At 37.9% G+C, this 19,482-nt stretch overlaps 1 protein-coding gene across 1 annotated transcript in view; it reads right to left on the reverse strand.

Annotated features, from left to right (window-relative positions):
* SLC17A6 (solute carrier family 17 (vesicular glutamate transporter), member 6) overlaps positions 1–7,927 on the reverse strand; it is a 39,072-nt gene extending 31,145 nt beyond the window's left edge. The window contains exons 1-3 of the mRNA XM_004682974.2: positions 7,127–7,927; positions 4,246–4,498; positions 2,567–2,685 (exon numbers count right to left, since the gene is read on the reverse strand). Coding sequence (XP_004683031.1) covers positions 2,567–2,685; positions 4,246–4,498; positions 7,127–7,212 — 458 coding nt within the window. The 5' untranslated portion in view covers positions 7,213–7,927. The remainder of the gene's footprint in view (positions 1–2,566; positions 2,686–4,245; positions 4,499–7,126) is intronic.
* Positions 7,928–19,482: the final 11,555 nt, after the last annotated feature.

The raw sequence follows: 19,482 nt of genomic DNA on the forward strand, positions 1-19,482 counted from the left end.
TGTCCCCAGAATCCCAACCAAGGGAAATCTTGTTCTACTACTATGATATGATCTATGGATAAGATTATTTAAATGAACATACAATTTGTTTCTTTCTGTGCTATATTTTAACATTTTAAAAAAAAAAAGATCATAATGGGAACTAAACATCTGTCAAACCAAAGGAAAAAAAACTCAAATGTTGAGTTAAAAAAAAAAATCTAATGTTCTATATGGTATGTGTAGGCATAATTGGACATTTATAACATGCTAATAATATGTATCCTGGGAGATTAAATAATTTATGATTTATTAGACCGTCCTTTTTACATATTTTTTCTTATTTAGTCAGTAAGACTTGTTAATCATAAAAGGAAATTTTCTATATATACATCAAAACCTGTTTTCACAGTTTTTTTTTTACTGTATTTGCAATACTATGTTATATTTTTTATATGAAGCAAGTGATTCAAAGCCTAGGATCTGCTAAGGAAGTTAATTTATAATTTTTTATATAGCCATAATATTTTACAATAAATTGTAACTTAATTTCTCAGTCTTATAGAACCAAAGGTAATGTAGGTAAAAAGACCATTATTTTTTTTTTCTGTCTTATAGAAACATTTAAAAGTAAGGTGAATTGAAATCCAAATAAAAATTCGAATATTTTTCTTGGTAGGAAAATTTCTACAAATCTATAAAATAAATTAGAATCCAAGTCAGCATAAGCCTGCTCATTACCAAGCATAAAACCAATGATAGCACTGAGCTTGCATTTTCTTTTTCTTTAACCAGGAAAACCTGCTTACAGACTTCCCAGTGTTACAAACAGGGAATGCTGGGCACCCCTAGCGTTTTCTCCTAGCAGGAAAATGTTAGCATTTTAACATTTGGCAAGCTGAAGATTTTGATGTTGAAAAAAATTTAAAGGCACAGCCATTATATTTTAATTTTACATAATATTGAGTTAATTAATTTATTGATTCTTGGTACACTGATGAGTGCGTTCTTCTGAAGTGAAAATATTTCACATGTGTATGCTTGCAGCATCTTTCTGATAAATTTATTCTGTTTTGACAATACTTTTAGGGAAAAAAATAGGCTCAAGACATTATGAATTAGGAATACAAAAGTAAAAGATGTAATATGTTCACTGCCAGAAATATTTAAGAGAACATTTCCTGCAAAATTTTCTGCCTGCTATTACGTTTATCTTTGATTTATCGCATTCATAAAATTGGGTTCTCTAAACAGTTAATGACTGGTATTTTAACTTGGCTCCTTAACAAAACAAACAAACAAACAAACAAAAACAGCACTTTTGTCTCCTATTGGGTTTGACCCAAATCTCAACAAAGTGATGTCAAGATAAAGACGATATTCAAAAGACGCTTTTTGGAATTTATGACTGTCTCCTCTTGACATTTGGAAGGGCTACCCAAAAATCCTCCCTCTACGATCCTTAAGACTAAAATACATTTAAAATTCTTCCTGTGGCCTTAGGGACCACTGAGAAATCTTGGGCAGGATTCTATGTGTCAAAAGCAACTGAATGGGCGTGGGAGGGATAAGGAGGGGTGGGTGGACCAAAGTAGAAAGGACTTTCTAAACTAGCTGGACTACCGAGGTGCCCAATCTAAACTTCCTCCCGCAAAAAGCTGACTATGGGAAGAAGGTTTAAAGGAGGAAGGAAGACAAAATTTTTATTTTGGGTGTTTAGGGTCTCCGTCTGTAAGACTGGGAAGGAGCGAATGCGTGTGATCTCCCTCAGTTTACCAATTCAGATTTCAGGACTCTTTAGTTTTCCAAAATACACATAAGGAAGCCAGAGAAGCTCCCCTCATCCTCTAGCCTCCAGGCTCAGCTCCCAGACACTCCCACCCCCTCCTTCTCCAAATTCCACACTGCGGGGTGCCTCTGTGGGTGTCACTGCGGGCACTCCAGCGGCTGGCGCTAGGCTACACCCTGCGCTGCGGACACCTCGCAGCAGGACTGGAGGCCTGGGGACGCAGCTGAGCGCCTTCCACGTCCCGCGCCTACGCAGTGGAGCTCATTAACAGGTGGAACCGCACCCCGGGCGCTTGAAATCTCGCCTGCCTCCATAGAAACAAATCCTTCAAACCCTGAGCACCATCTGGGAGGGCTCCGGGACCCCGCGTTCGAAGTGCCCAGCCGGTAGGTCAGCTCCCCCGGGATGCGCCCGCCAGAGCGCGGCACGTGACGCCCCTCCCCCCAATCCTTTTGTGTACTCGGCGACACAGTCAGTGTACAACCGGCTCCCGCCTGGTCTCGCTCCTCCCAGGCAATAACACACGTCGAGTTTCTCGCCCAAACGCGGTTCAGCCTGGTGGGAGACAGCGCAGTAAAGCGCGCTGATGCTGGCCAGTCCAAATCCTTCTGGGCACCTTATTCCGAAAGGAAGAACCAACAGTTCTATTCTCCAGGGAGAGGAAGTGCTAGGGGACTAGGAGCCCTGGCCCAGGAATCCCAAACCCCTGCGGGGCTGTCATCCCTTCCTTAGCCTTTGCTGTCCCGTTTTAGGGTTCAAGCCCCGCAACTCTTAGACCCGGTCTCCCCGGCTCTTTACCTGTTAGCTGCCAGACGAGACGCGATGTAGCCGCCCGGAATCTGGGTGATGATATAGCCCCAAAAGAAGGAACCGTGGATCATCCCCACGGTTTCCGGGTCCCAGTTGAATTTGGCTTTCTATGAAAATGAAGGAAAAGAACGGAATAAAGGGGGTAACAAAGTCAGAGCTTGGGCTGAAGATTCCTTCACCTTTGGCTCTAGCCTAAGAACAACACACCCTGAGTCCCTGAAGCGGGGATGGTTAAATTTTAGTTTCTAACCAAAACTGAACCCATATCTGCTTATAGAGAAGGCTTCTATTATCGAAATAAACAAAAAACAAAACAAAAAACCACGCCGCTCATTTGAAACATATATTGTACGACTAATAGGAAAAACGGGGGGTCCTGGCTTTGCTTCCCGATTACTGTCAGGCAGGCCAGATCACCTCCATGAATGAAAAATAGCTAGAAGTCGAGATTTGGAAACTAGAACTCTCCTTGTGGGGTGGGGTGGAAGGACGGGGAATTACTGGGTTTAGAGACAACTGCCTGAGGGAGTAGAGGAATCGCTTGAGAACAGAGTCCTGCTGGGTTTGTGGCGGGGAAGGAAGGTGGGCGATTGGGATGGAAGATGGAGAGGTACGTCGAAGGAGCAAGGAGAAAGGCGTGGTCCTTACAGATTGGGAATGCGCATAAACTGGCAAGATCCCGAGTAGCAGGGGAATTGGAGCGAGTCAGTGAATAGGGAGGCATAGCTCTGGGATGACCAGAAGAACCAGCTTTTGGTGTGTCTGAAGATTGCAGCCTAACTCCGCCTCCTCAAACTCGGACGGCTCCCGCAAGGTGAACCTGCACGTAAATTTAGGCGAAATATATTCGTACGCATCGGAAAAGGGAAAGCGTGTTTATTCCGCTGGGGAAATTAGGGGTTCTTTTTCTCCCTTTGAGTAAAATTTTGAACCCAAACGCACTTTGCAGGGTTTGCTCAATTTAATCCGCAGGGCCCCAGCAGCGCTTCCATCCGCCTCCCATTCAGAACTGATTCTCTAATTTCTCCACCCAACACTTGCTTTCTTTCCTTGGCTTTAGGTCACTCTAATACCTACACAGGAAGTGTGGACCCGAGGGTTTCTGTGACCTTGACTGTCCTCTCTGTGTCATCCTAGCACAGACATCATGAGATTATGGAACTGGATTCCAGGTGACCTGAGTCTCCGGCGTTGCGTATCCTCTCCCTGACTGTCAGGTGGACCTGCTTGGCTACTAAGGACCCCTTAGCGGAAGCTGCCGGTGTAAGCACAACTTGATCTGTTTTTGATTGTGTTTCATTTGATTATTAAGACTGATTGGCAGGTAGTGGAGTAACTCAGCGGAAAATTATAACTATTACATTACTCAATTTTCCAAGTAAAAGAAAAGTAATATTTATCGGAAACTATTAAACGTCCACTCTTATATAAATTCACTTAGCAAAAAACGTAGAGAGCTAGGCGCTATTTTTCAATTGGCAGTGGAAGCGAGAAGAGGAAGGCCCAGAGAGCGCAAAGGGAGGTTATTAAACATCCCCGCAGTCCTAGAATGGCAGTGCCAGTGGCGGGCTGAGGGACTTTCCAGGTCCGTGGGGGGGGAGGGTGGTAAACCGGGCTCGAACTCATAATGTGTGACTGCCTGAAACCACACAGCAGAGATTGCCCACCTCCTTGATGACCTTTCCCCCACGGTGGATGGTGCTGTTGTTGACCATATCCACTATGGCCACGCCCAGGTTGCAGCGGATGCCGAAGGAGATGCAGAAGCCCAGGCCGCTCATGATGGCGATGATGTAGCGACGCGGCAGGCCGAAGCACGTGCAGTCGCACAGCGGTGCCTTCTTCTCCGACACCTCCAGCGGTTTCCCATCCTCCGTCAGCTCGATGGTCTCCCCTGTGTCTTGCTTCTTCTCTAGCACCCTGCACAGCAGAGCAGGGAGGGGGCAAGGACGCCAGGGGCGTGGGAGGTGGTTAGGCCTGCAGCTAAGCCGACCGATTTCCAATTCTCAGGACTCTTCAGGGCTGGGGGAAGGGCGATGACTTGCCGCCCCTCCCTGAGGGTTTACCTGTCGGGCTTCCCTGCCTTACTCAGTTCTCCACCCCTCCGCTTAATCTTCAGCTCTAAGCAAGCACAGCGTGCCCATTCTCTTGGGAATCAACCCGCAGCCCTTAAGTCATAGACACAGGCCGATTGGGCCTAACTTTATGCAGGGTCTGCAGTTGATGAAGAACGGGCTTACCAGGGAGGTGTGTCCTCTGCTACTGTGTAGACACCCCCACCACCGCAGTGCTTCACCCCACTACAATTAGGATGCAGCCACTCAGTGTCCTGAGGGTTACTATGCTGCGGACCCACCCAACCCCAGCCCTGCACCCACACTCACCCTTCCTTCCCAGCTGATCTCAAGCTTTGAGGGTTAAGGATGCCAAGATCCCTTCCAAAAGCTGCCCATGGAGACTAAGGCCTCTCCAGTTCTGTGGTCGCGCGGAGAAATTCTGTAAACACTCTCTAAAAGGGTCACACACTCAACTTCCCCTTCCTCCTGCCCCAGGGTGCCCATACAATGTACACTCTCCTCTTACACATCTAACTCCCCTCCTCCCCAGCCCCATTGTTACTCGACTTTGAAACAAAGGACTCGCCAACCTAGGTCAACACTTAGGCTTTCTACTTCCAAAACATGAATAATTAATTATTCACAATCTTGCGTCATTACTATCTTGATTACAAACACCAAAAAATGTCTTGGGCTCCTTTCCAAACACGCAAAATACAACTGGCAGATATACAAACGCGTCCCCAAATCAACTCTAGTAAGAGATTCCATCCTAAGGTAAAAAAATCTCACTTTTTTTCTTTAATTTGCATAGCGTTTCACAATATTCACCTGCCTAATTAAATTCCCCTTTCTACTAGCGGTCTCCGGGAAATGGGGAAGGAGGAATGCAGAAAGTGGACTGATGGGGTAATTTTACTAAAAGCTGATAGTGTTCCAGTCCACAATATATCCGTTAAAGAAATTTTAACAACAAGAATGTGAACAGTAACATCACCGTGGGCCCTTGAAGTAAATAGCTTCAATATTTAAACAAAGAACACCTCCGTTTACAATTTGCAGATGTTTTCAGTATACGGTATCATTTATTTTTCTGCATGTCCTTTAAATGTTATATCCGTGCCGATTGTTCTCATACACATTGATAAAACAAATGAGAATTTAGGTTAAGTCCAAGTATGCACAACTTGAGAGATGGCTATCTGGAAATTTGAGGCTACCAGGAAAAAAAAATGTATAAAACTTTAAATTCTACAAATTATCACCTGGGGTATAGGTCATAGGGTACTTGAATTTTATTTCTAAAGTCCAACCTCAGTGTTAGAAAACTTATTCTGGAAATTTATTCTGAAAGGGAAAAATTCAACTAATGAAAAATTTTGCATTGTATCAAATGTTTACATATGCAAACTTCAACTATGCACCTGAATACTCCACCTGATGGCAGCTGAGCTGGGGAAGAACGGGTCTTTCCCAGCTGCTGCAGAACTGCAGGGCCCTTGCGGTATCTGGTATCTACTGCCGCAGAGGTGCATGATCGTGCCTACTTGAATGAAGCCCACCAGATCAGATCAAAAAGATTTGGAACATTGTGAAGCACGTTGGTCATTTTCTTCTCATTTCTCAAGGTTTCAATGTCCCAAATGAACACTCAGTATTCTCTTTGGAGCCATTCTTTTGTCTCTACCCTCTCTGCTTGATTTTGTTCATGTTATTAAGAAAAAGTCTATATACTTGTATGTAAATACATTCTTGAATGTATTTAAAGTTGTGAAATTTAAAGAATAATGAACACAGGGAGGATAAAAATTAAATAATGTTTAATGCTTTCAAAATCATTTTGCTGGCTGTTCTTATGATTTTTTTCCTTAAAAACACTCACATTTTCCATGTGAGATATAGATTTCTAGGAGAGGTCTAATAATTCAAAATACATATACATTGCTTTGAATGCAGAGAGGAAATGCTTAAGCTATCAATTATTGATATATTTTGATTCTTCTTCCTTTGGCATAGAAGGAAGGTTACACTGGGGGATTCTCTACTCCAGTGGTTTTAAAGCTGATGCCTATTTTTTTTTTTGTCATTACTCTCTGGAATATCTTGGTTAAATTTTTAAAGGGTTTTAATTTTTACTCATCTGTCTGCATCAAAGGAATTTAGTTTGATGCTTCTATAAACACCAAAAGAGAGGTTCTTTGAACAGATGCTGCTCATTTCCCAAATAAAACAAATACATACTGGACAAGAAAATATAAGAATCTGTAGGTGCTAAAAAATCATACACACAGTACACAAAGCAGACAGGTTCAGTTAGTGCAACATTACTCAATTAATAAGCAGGTTTCCAGAGCAGCCTTGCTCCAGCAATGAGCAACAAAAAGACTTTCTGATCATATTACAATCTCTCTAAGCAACCAGGGTTTACGGGAATAGCTCTGCAGATTTTTTTACGCTGAGATCCAGACAAACGGGGTTTGCTTTCTCTTACCTGTAGATCTGGCCGAGGGATTTTCCAGCAAAATTCTTTAGTCCCTCTTTTCCTGGGGTCAAAATCCTTTGTTTTACGGACTCCATTCTTGCAAATACTGGTGTTGGCTCTAGCCAGATTTAAATAGTGGTGGCTATGACAGGCGAGAGTTGCGCATATTGTCTTAATCGCTTAAGGTAGTTGTTGGCTTTTTCTTCTCAGCAGAATGGTATTGGTGTGCCTCCAGCAAGAGTGCGAGGGAGAGAGTGGAGGAAGAGTGAGAATGAGAATACAACAGAATAGCTGCATGCAACCCACGGGTTTCCTAATAGGAGAGTTGGTAGACACAATCAGAAAGTCTCATTGGAAGGGGAGGATCCGGTGGCAAAGGGCGCGCGCAGTGCCACGGTATTTGGGCGGGTGCAGATGAATCCTTGTCCTGGAAGTCAGTCCACTTAAAAACATTATAAATTCCAGTTTTTGAAGATGTTATAACTATCAAATCTTCTATCTTTTGAACGTAGGGGCAGAAATATCATCAAGCCCTGTGTAAGAGCGAAGTTAACAGGATAAGTACTTTTTAAAATGGTGTCTTTGCTGGAAGGAGCTGAGCACTTCCAAAACTCATGGGAACATCTTTGGTCTCAGGTGAGCAATGTTGCTGTTAGTTTTTCCTTCTTGATCATCATCTCCTCCCATCACGCCGGCACAACTCTGCTCTGCGGTAGAGTGGAATTAAGATGGAGAAAGCTTGCTGCTCTTTGAAGACGTGAGTAAATAACAAGCACACAGTTCTGATTTGGGCAGCGTCAGGGAAGATTTTTTTTTTTTTTTTTCAGCACAGCTGACAGCGCCCGACTGGTTGCGACTTATCAGAATGGTTCAGCACCACGGACAGAGTAAGCTTCATGAAAAAGGGGAGGCTTCTTTTGGCTGGCCAGCTTGCCAACTTTCTATGGTTGCCAGACAGATCTCCCCAACCAAGGACCATTCTGGCAATCTTCAGGAAAAGATTCAGTGGAAACCAAGAGGGAAGATGTCATCTTTGCCAGAGTTTGCAGAAAGTATGGTGCGTTTGACTCTGCCAGGGAAGTAGACTTCATAAAAATTGCCAGTTTTTCTACATTTTGCTCAGCATGCTTATGCCAGCCCTGACAGTATTGTAGGGAAGGAAGATTACAACATGTTTCACTCATGTTTCTGGTGTTCCAGGGTATCTGAGCTCCTTTACATATAAGGTATATGTACACAAAATGCATAGTTATGTTCTTAATGTGATTTTTTTTTAACAGATAAGGGATGTATAAGAAAGAGGAGGAGAGAGGGAGTAGAGGAAGGAAAAGAATAGAGAAAGTAAAGAATAATACAGCTGTGATCTCTGTGTACCTTGTTTAAATAAAAGCCAGTTCTAATATAAATTCCTTGGAAATTTATGCTTCTTCATTTAACTAATTAAAACACACTACCCAAATATCAATATACTGATGAAATCTCTGGCTATACCTCCTGTTTCTCAATAAATTATCACTGATAACATTTTCAGTATTTATTTTAAATTACTGACATTCATTCATAATATGATTATTTTCTTTGTGCTCATCTTAAAGAGAATTATAAACATTTATGTAAGACTTTTGTTTTCACATATAGCAACAATACATTTATTTTGTTTAATAAAACAAGAAAGTGGTAATAGTTTAATATTAATTATTAATGCATTTGGCATGAATCACAGATCTCTTAGATGTTCATTCAGGCAAATGGTTGCAAAACAGTCTGTCCTTGCACCACATCCTCAAGGTCAAAGTCCTTAGATTTCATCTGAGCCAACAGAGGGAGTAGATTTTTCTTAGGGATCCGGGGACCAAATTCCAGAAGTATAACTCTAAATGTAGAATCATATAAAAATATTCCCTGAATAGGCTAATAATAATGAATATATATATATATGTTTTATATGTTTATTATGAGACACATTTATGTGTGAGACACACACACACTCACATAATCTCCAGTGGATGAGTACACACATACCTATATGTATACCATACATCAGTAGGGAAAGAGGGTCAAAGTAGTTAGAACCAACTATTAAATTTGATGGTTGTCATAATTTCATTATAAATTACAATAAGTAAAAGATGCTAGAGGCATATTTGCTTCATTTTGATAAATATTTCTTGAAAAACATTTCCTTTAAAATACTGAGCCATATTTTTTCTTAAGCTTTTGAATGTCTCAAAATAGTATCAATCACCAAAGGTGAACAAGTATGAGCAGAAGAGCATTCATTAAACTGCCCCTTTCCAAACAAAAGATTCAAGATAGTCAGGACTTGACCCATCTAGATGTTTTTGAAATATTTATGCCTCTCAAACATTTGGTAGTCAAGTTATAAATTTTAATTAATTTAGGTATACTTATGATTTCAGTAAGTTAGAAAAAAATAGAAGTTAAATAATTATCTGCGAAGCTAAGGTAGCAATATAAAAGTGAATCACTGCCTCAATAATTAGTGATCTAAACAACCAGTAAGCCTGATTGCTGAGTCTTATGTCATTGTACACACATACACACACAGTTACATACATATACATATGCTTACATACAACATACATATATACTTACACACAATACAGCATGTTCTAGTTTAAACTAATTACATTCACTTTTATTGAAATAAAGTCACTACATTCCTCAATACTCTTGATACAGGCTTGGTGCTTGAATCAGAATCACTATTAACATTGATTTGGTCCTCCTAAAAATATTCAGTTAGTGCCAAGAATCTCACTAGTTTCTGAGAATCCCCCGATAGACCTCACAAGATATATGGGATATAGACAAACAAATACAATTACAAATAATTGTGTGAAATTGGAACATCAGATGACCCAGCATGAGACTAAAAGTGTACTGAAGAGATTTCAGGAAATGATGTGTCCTTGTTTGTCTTAATGCTTTAAGAGAAATTTGGCCCCGGGATGATGATAGCAGCCCAGTGCAACTGGATGGGAAAGAGTGATGGTACTTGGAGGAACATCTCACACAAAAGGGACATTTTGAGCAAAGTTATCTAAAAAGGAAAATGTGTATAAAAAATTACAAAATTGTTACTAGGTCACTTGAGACTAAAGAATGCCTTTTAAATTGTTCTTTCACTATTAACCTAAAAGACATATACTTAGACATTTACTAGTCCAACGGATTTTTTTCATATATGGTCCCAAAATCTAAACACTGAACATGAGCTACCATGATATTCAGTTCAACAGATTTATTTTTATGCAAGGAAATATTAAGAGTTAGATATAAATTCATTGAGGTCTTTCATATTGAAAAAGAGCTCTGCTCTTTGCCAACTCTTCCTTATTTCCAGTATCTTAGATCCAGTATCTTAAATTGCATCATTAGACAGATTTTCCTTACATTACATCATTAGACAGATTTTCTTTCTTATAAAACACTAAAAATAAAAGGAGGTTTCATTGAATGTAACTAACATGTGTAGTATAGTGTAATTTATGAATGACTTTCATTATCATGATGTCACTTATTCCTTGTAATTATTCTTCAGGTTAAACTAGTTTTATTTCCATTTTACTGAAGAAAAACATAAGATTTAAGGATTAACTTGAAGATGTGAAAAAAAGTGAAAGTTAGAATCATGCATCAGAATAGTTTCTCACAATATGATTTTTTTTTTTTAATAACAGATTCTGTTTTACTGTGTCTAGAATGGAGTCCACAAGGAGCAAGTCTAGCATACTTCCAGGACCACTTGCATGTGAAGCACACTTTGAATATCAAAAACATACAGAATGAAATGTGAAATGATCTTCCCTGAGCTTGGACTCTGATTCTGCTGATTACTATCCTTGTAACTTTGAATTGATCACTTAACTTGCTATTTGCACAAAGAAAGGCTTATGGTAAATGATCTCTATTATCTCTTCTATTGATAACATTCTATGATTTTTCATTGTATTCATTGATGCAAAACCTCTTTTATTTTCTTCATTTTACCCTAAGATATTTTCACTGCATTTTTCATTATGTATAAAATGTGAAAATGCCAATAAGTAAAATTAAACTATTTTCTGAAATGTCTTTTTTAAAGGTTAAATTTATTGAATGTTTTAATATTAGTAGATGCTATTTAATATTCAAAAGCTAAATACACATCTTAATAGTATTCTTTGCAATATACAGAAGTCATTACCCTATACCAATATAAGTTTGCTTTCATTTGTATCTTTGTGTGAAGAAACTTTTGAGAGCTCAATGAAATATCTTGTAAATGTTGCCCTCTGGTGGAAAGATATCTTATTACTTTAGAAAAAATGTCTTATTTTGTAATTAAAATAAACTTCATCTTTTCTGTTTATTTTGTGGTACTTTAAAAATTTACAATAAAAAAACCTCACTTAAAGTATAAAATCTCTTTTATGGATAGAACATTTTCTATCATCTGTTCATATGTCCAAATACTAAATATGTTTAGAAACAAGCTGATTACCTGAGAATCTCTAAACATTATTATAAGGAAATTTATTTAAGATTTAGAAATGGTAGGGTAATCAAATAGAAAAAATGTATTATATCTCTAATGCCTATAAAACAAATTATGATAATTTTATAAACTTTTTGAAACTAATATATGTTTCCTTACCAATTACCCTGTCTTCCCCCAAAGTCATTATATTAAATTCTATTCATATCACTGCTGATATATTTTCAAGACAATTCTATTTCAAGAATTATATTAAAGCATTTAATTCTGAGACTCTTTGGATGCAACATATTTTGATTGCTATTTCAGCAAATATTCACTCAACACAAAACCTGCCCCTTTAGTGTGCCAGGACCTTTTCTGAGATATAATCAACCAATTAATTGAGATAATTTTATAGCTTTGTATAATAAATGTGTTGAGAGTGCACATTCTAAAGAGAAGACTCTTTGAAAAACTATTTTACATTATGGCTTTATTTGACTTTGAATTCCTAAATCAATGTTCACTCAAATAATTACATATTTCTTTCAGGTTGAGTCTATACAAATAAGCTCTAGGATTCATCTGTGACTTTTATCTTATTAAGGATTTTTAAATGGACAGTTTTCAGTTCAGCTTTATTTAATTTTACTTGGGAGTGTTCACCTCAGAGACATTTCTAAGAAATTATGATTATACAATTTCTTCAGAGCTAGAGATAGAATAATTGAGTTTGTCTTCCCCTCATCTGTGTACATAACCCAGTATTCTGAGCTGCTATATTTAGTGGCCTAGTACAAAATATCGTTTGATTTTTCTGAGCTTTGTCTGATTAAAAAACTGGAATCTGGAAGTTTTGAATAAATATTCATTATAATTTAAAAAATATATTTTCACTATAAAAAGTATGTATATAACAATGTATTCAATATATTGTGTGTCTTATTCTGTATAACATAGCATTATGTTTCATATTTTATTCCCTTTTCTTTCTGTACTCAAAGAAAACTATTTCTAATTTTCACACCCAGTGATGCCTGGAGGGAAAAAAATCCAAATTTGGAAATGACTAAGGACCAAATAGTGTTTTCTAATCTCAGAAAATTATTTCTAATTTTGATTCCCACACTTTGTACAGAATAATGTAATAAATTACAGGAGGCTTTAAAAATATTAACTTCTTTAAACTCTCAAAAATATTTCCGTAAAGCAAAAGAATATTTGTATAAAGGAATGTTGAGGTAAAATTGAGAACAGAATGATGGAATTCAAATGATGGAATTTGAAAAGAGAATAAAAGGAACATATACTTAAATAAGAAGGCAAGCAAGGCAAAGATACCAGGACTTCCAGGTATTTTAAAGATACATTAATAGATTAAATACAATGCGTAGTATTACTTGGGTCTGATGAACTCTTACCTGATGTATCTCTGGGTCTTCTAGGGAAACTATTTTTCTTTTACTGATTCCTTTTCCCTGGGTACCAAATATTTGTTATTTCAGGTAGTGTACATTGCAATAAGGAGGAAAACAGCTTGTATTATAGAAATCACATGTTTGTCTTCAAATACCTAGACATTTTCTCTTTAATCATTTTCTAAGTTACTTAAGCTATTAAAGGCAAGAAGAGGGAATTGACTTCTAGAATATTTAGAGTACCATTTTCTAAAGTAAAAATCTGAATACATAAATTGGTAATAACACAAGATTTTTTTTTTAAAGATTTATTTATTTATTCATACAGAACTGGGGTACAGGCCAGAGACGCGGAGGGCAAGAGGATTCACCAGAGACAGAGCAGGGAGCAGAACAGGCGGATCGACGAAGTACACTGCTGAGGGGAGCAGCGGGCGGGTCAGGAGAGGTCTGCCGCGCCATGTGGACTCCTCCGGGGCAGGCGGGAATCAAACTCATGCGGAAGTGGCTTTAGCTTCTCAGTGCAGTGCTTTAACCCGCTGCGCCACCAGGGAGGGCCTAACACAAGATATTTTAAATACAGAATATTTCACAGCTACATGCTCACTCTTAATCATAATTTGGGGGAAATAAAAACATTTATAATTTGTAATGAAAGTCAATAAAGACTATAAATATTCTCTAACTGCTCCCCTCTAGTGGTGAAAAAAGAAATGATTTCCTAAATTATTTGAAAGCTGGTCAACACATTATTTGAGAGCTGGCAACATTACAAATAATCTTCATGTTGCATATGTGGTTTTGTTTCCCCTAAAATAAAAAATCAAAAGGAACTGAGAAATTAGGCCTGAAAAATTGCCACAATTTACATATTTTTTTGTACCTACCCTTAAGATTATAATAATGACAAAGACATTATTATAGCTGTAGGTCTTTATTGGGTGAAATGCAACAGCTCTGATAACTCACTGAAACTCTAGCTGTCGAGTGCTAATTCCTTCATTCATTCAGAAGATGCAAAATCAGAGATCTGACCGAGCTACACCTGATACCTGCTCTTTAACTAGATTGACTTTTGAAAATTTTGAGTCAATAAATTCTCTTTTAATGAATACATAAGCTGGTTTGAGTTGACATTTCCATTAGCTGAAATTGAAAGACTTGCTATATTACCATAAGAGTGTTTTATGGATTAATAAATGAATAGAGGAGGGCTGGACAGAAAAATCTAAGATGTAGGATATAAAATTACAACACTAAAAAGAGGGAAGGGTCAGTAGAGAAATCACAGAAAAATATTAGAAAGACAAAATAGTCTAAGATAAAAAAAAAAACTTGAATTTCAAGGCAGTTCACTTAATTTTTATTTAACATTTCCAAACTATGACAATGTGTCAAGCCTTTTCCTGAACACCATAGAAATAAGTAAATAAAGCAAGCTCTTGCTCCCAGAGAGTTTCAATTCTAATTAAGAAATTATGGATAGTGGAAATATTATTCAATTATAAACAAATAAAAGCTTTTATCAATCACAGTAGTATTCTTAGATGTTTAATCAGGTAATAATGTGATAAACTGTGTAGTGTGAAGATGAGAGGTATGTGTTTGTCTAGAAAACAATAGTCTATGTGTCAGTCGCTAAGATATCTTAAAAATCAGTCTTCTTTTTCACATGATGATCAGTATTTCAACTCATATAGAAGTGGGAAAAACTAGCCATAGGCACACATAATGCACAAGATAATGCATAAGAACCAGAATTAAGACAAATTGCTTAGATCAGCTTGAAAATTGTTGACTCAAATGACGCTGGGAGATTGCTTCTGTGGGATAACTTAATTTCTAGGAAGCACTATTTTATTTATGCTTAGTCCACTCTCTTATTTCATCACTGGTACAACATAAGACACTTAAAAAGAAAAATTGAATATATTTGTTTAGTGAGAGGACAAGAAGGAAAAACCCATGATAAATGGCACCAATCAAGAGTCATACATGATTGTCCATATCCTGGAGCCCACATAGATGTCACCACCTGAAACCTTCTTGGGTGCTGACTGGTTGGCTGGTGAGTGGTGATTGGATGTTTGATGCTGAGCATGACGTGATACATACAGTTGTTGTGGTGAGAATCTATATGCTTGAAACCTACACAATGTTATAAAGCAACATGCCTAAATAAATAGAAAAAATATATATTCTTAAGCCTCCTAGGTGGCATAAAAGTTTGTCTAATCACTAGGAAGCTATCAGCAGCCAGGGAGCTGACCCACATGACACAGCAGACTTCTCTTGCCTCACCCACTGCTCCCCTAAGCAGTGTGGTTCAATCAGCCTGTTCTGTTCCCTAGTCTGTCTCTGGTGAATCATGTCATCCCCACCCTATTCATTTTAAAAGAATGATCTATTGTTTGAAAACCTGCTTATATGAAAATTGACTACCCTTTACTTCACATTAGATTGATAATCTTATATGAAAATTGACTACCCTTTACTTCACATTAGATTGATAGATTTACTCCCATGAGTTCTCAGCACAGTAATGTTTTCCTGATAGTTTTGATGGTAACACCCATTGCTCTGTCTCCCAGTGTGTTATTGAGTAAACTAGTACCATTCTGATTCCTGAAGCATTTCCATAGTTTGTCATGATAGGTCGGGTCCATTTGCTCCTCTCTTTCAGTTGGGGTCATCTAGGTGTTCTTTATACAGCAAACCATCTGTTTTTAATCTGGGCTCAGAGTTACCTGGCCATTTCAACTCCCAAATTTCTCCTGGGCTTGTACATGAGTCAGATTGCTTGCTGTTGCTTTCCCAATGAAAGGTATTTAGATTTCCTTTCCCTCACTATCTAGGTCACTTTCCACTGCTCCTCCAGCTTTCCATCTTCTAAAATCGTGTTAACCTCTTTTAAATAGTGTGGCCTTGTGTCCAGTTCTCTTTTATCCTTGGCAGTTAATAGTCTTGTTTATAAAACTGCATTGCTATTTCACTATGCTTTACTACTTAGGACAAAGTGGGCATAAACTCTATATTCAATCATCCAGATTTATTTGGAAATCTTTGCCTATTATGCAGTTTTTTTTTAAAAAAAACTCAGTTAAAACTTATGTCCACAGAAAAGTCTACATGGATTTTGCAGCTCTTTTATTTACAATTGCCAACACTTAGGGACAATCAAAATGTCCTTCACTAGGTAAATGAAAAAATAAACTGGTACATTTGAAGAGTGGAGTGTTTTTCAACAATAAAAAGAAATGAGCCTTCCAGCCATGAAATGCCGAAGAGGAATCCTAAATGCATTTTACTAAGTAAAAGAAGCCAGTTTGAAAAGACTACATGTTATGTGAATTCAATTACTTCACATTCTAGAAAAATCAAAACTGTAGAGACTAGCCACTAAAAGTGGTAGTTAAGGGTTATGGGGGAAGAAGGTAGTAAGATGATGAATACGTGGAACAGTGAAAATATACTATATGGATAAACACATCGTTATACATCTGTCTAAACACAGAAATTACATACCACCAACAGCAAACCCTGATGTAAAGGATGTGCTTTGTGTGGTTATGATGCATCCTAATAGGTTCAGGGGTGACAAAAAAGTTACCCTGCCTGGGGCCTGTTGATAATGGGGTGGTAGTCTGCGTGTCACGGAAGTGGGGAGACAGGAGCGCTCAGTATTTTCTCCTCAATTGTGCTGTGAGCCTTAAATGTCTCTTTTAAAATCATGTCTTAATACAAAACTACTGTTTAAACCTTGATACCATGCTTTTCCTTTCAGAGGTGGATAAAATATAACACCTGAGTGTTTGCACTTAATGATATTTTCCAAGGACTGGAATGAATCTTGCCTCAGGTTCTTGAAATTTGGCTCCTAAATGGATTCTTGGTCACAATTGTCTCTGTCTCTAGTCTACCTGCTCATCCCTCTAACTTGCATCTCCCATAAGCTACACAGATCATTCTACCTCCTTATTGGCTTAATAACTGATCTGAATCAATTATTCCAAACTGACTTTCCACTTTTTCCTTCCAAAAATTTCAGAGGACTCAAGATCATTCCCCAACTCTGCTTTGTGTTCACTTCTGCTCTCACCCAAATGCCATTTTCCTTACTCCCTGCATCACCCATTACTTACGACGCATAGCAAATGTATTTTCTTTAAAAGGGTTCATTTTTTTTTTTGTCCCTCACTGGAAATTGAGACACAGTCTCAACTGTCATTGGCAGAAATATACAACCATGGAAAGGGAAATTACTTTTCAATTTTGTAATTTCTCAAATGGAATAAATTAAAGTTCTCTTTTGCAGATTAAATTTATGAATGCATATAAGCCACCTCTCAGAGTGTCTGGGAGACAACATTTGAAAGTTATCACGATGATGGTGATGATGATGATTTATCTAAGCCTTTTATATGACACGTGTAACTTTCAACTTTAAAGTCTTTGAAAATGGAGTCCATATTTGCATCAAAAGCATTTTTCAAACTCCTGTCAAAAATATCTGCCAGAGAGTAATAAGCAAGGTTGGAAAAATAAACCCTCCTAAACTTTAGTTTTAGGGTCCTTTGTGGCAAAGGGTATTGTTTTAGTTTCCTAAGGTGGTATTAAACAAAAATTACTGCATCTAGTGGCTAAAATCAACATAAATAATTCTCTCACAGTTTAGGAAGCTAGAAATCAGCCTTGCTAACATCTTATCTTTCTCTTAGCTCCTAGTCCTTGATGACATTCTTGTTGCTACTTAGCCTATAGATTGTTACTCCAATCTACCCCTGTCTTTATTTACACTGCTTTTTTTTCTCTGTCACTATGCCCTCTTTCACCAAGACATGGTCTTTGGATTTGAGACCCACCTTAAATGCAAATTGATTTGATCTAATTTCATTTCAAAGCCCAAATAAAGTTATAGTATGATTTTCTGGCTAAGAGACACTATTTAACCCACTACAAGGTTCTTACCACTTACAACTAAACATCACTTACCACCAGGGAAATGCAAATCAAAACAACAGTGAAATACTACCGCATTCTCTTTGAGACTGGCCCAGTAAAAATAATAAATAAATAAAACAGAAATAACAAATATGGATGAGGGTGGGGAGAAAAGGGAACACTTGTACATTGTTGGTGAGAATGTAAACTGGTCCATCCCCTATAAAAAGCTATATGGAAGTTTCTCAAAACAATAAAAATAGATACAATAAAAATTGGCACAATGTACCAATTCTATTTCTTGGTTATTTAACGAAATAACACAAAAATTTGAAGGTATATATGCACTCCTATGTTCATTGTAGAAATACTTACAATAGTTAGGTTATGGAAATACCTCCCTACCCAATGGAATAAAAGGTGCCATATACTCATTTAAAAGATGAAACCTTGCCACTTGAGACATGTATGGAACTGGAGGAGAAAACGAGTGCTTTAGTGGTGGGTGTGATGTGGTAACATACATCTGAGGAAGTGAGAACCCTAGTAATATAGAGTGTTGTAAACCAATGTCATCTCTTTAAGCGAGAAAGAGGAAGGAATAGAGGGAAAAGGTTGGGGGGGGGAGTAGGGGAAGGGAGGGAGGAAGAAAGGAAGGGAGGGAGGAAAGAATGGAGGGAGAGAAATTCTAGCTAGACAGCAAAGGTCCAGGTGCTTTCATTCCCATCCTGGACATGTGACTTGTTTACTTGTCTGTAGCATCTCAGTTTCTACAAAAGTGAAACAAGGACAATAATAATGTCTACCTTAAAGAGTTTATGTGTGAATTAAAACATAATCCTTACAAAGGATTCAGTATAATCTAGTTATCAAATGTTGACTTTTCTTCCTCTTTTATATTATAGGACCAGTGTCTGTCTGGAAGTTCACCCCTCCTCCAAGTTCCTACCTGACCGACTCCTGCAACAGCAAAGTGTTATTCCCTAGGGGAACCATTCTTGGATGTCCTAAGTACAATCAAATAGTCCTCAAACCCCCTTTCAGTCTTTCTGACTATTGTGATTACGGTCCAGGATACTGAACACACTTTTGGTAGTTAACATCTAATATCTGGTGCCCCATAGAGGTAGCTACATGGTGATTAAAAAAAAAAATCTCCTCAGTTTGATATGGGCACAGATGGCCTTTGTGATTGAGTCCTGTCTCCTTCCATTTCCTCCTTGGATGAGGCCTGAATCCATTCAGTCTCAGATCTCTCATATGAAAAGGCTAAAATAGTATTATTACTTACCTCAAGCCAATGTGAGAATTAAGTAAAAGCCCATATGTAAAATACATAATCCACAATACTTGGTGTACCCTAAATGTTTAAAAATGTCTATCACTTGTTAAAATTCCTTTTTCATCCTGGCATCTAGTTGGTTAGGGGAATAAACTAATACAGAAAAGATGTGTCAATTTATTGGACACGACTAACAATATAACCTGTGTTTACAAAATAATATAGCAATTGCATAGCTTCC

The sequence above is a fragment of the Condylura cristata genome, unplaced genomic scaffold (assembly GCF_000260355.1).
Source record: "Condylura cristata isolate star-nosed mole 26May11 unplaced genomic scaffold, ConCri1.0 scaffold00015, whole genome shotgun sequence".
NCBI classification, from domain to species: Eukaryota; Metazoa; Chordata; class Mammalia; order Eulipotyphla; family Talpidae; genus Condylura; species Condylura cristata.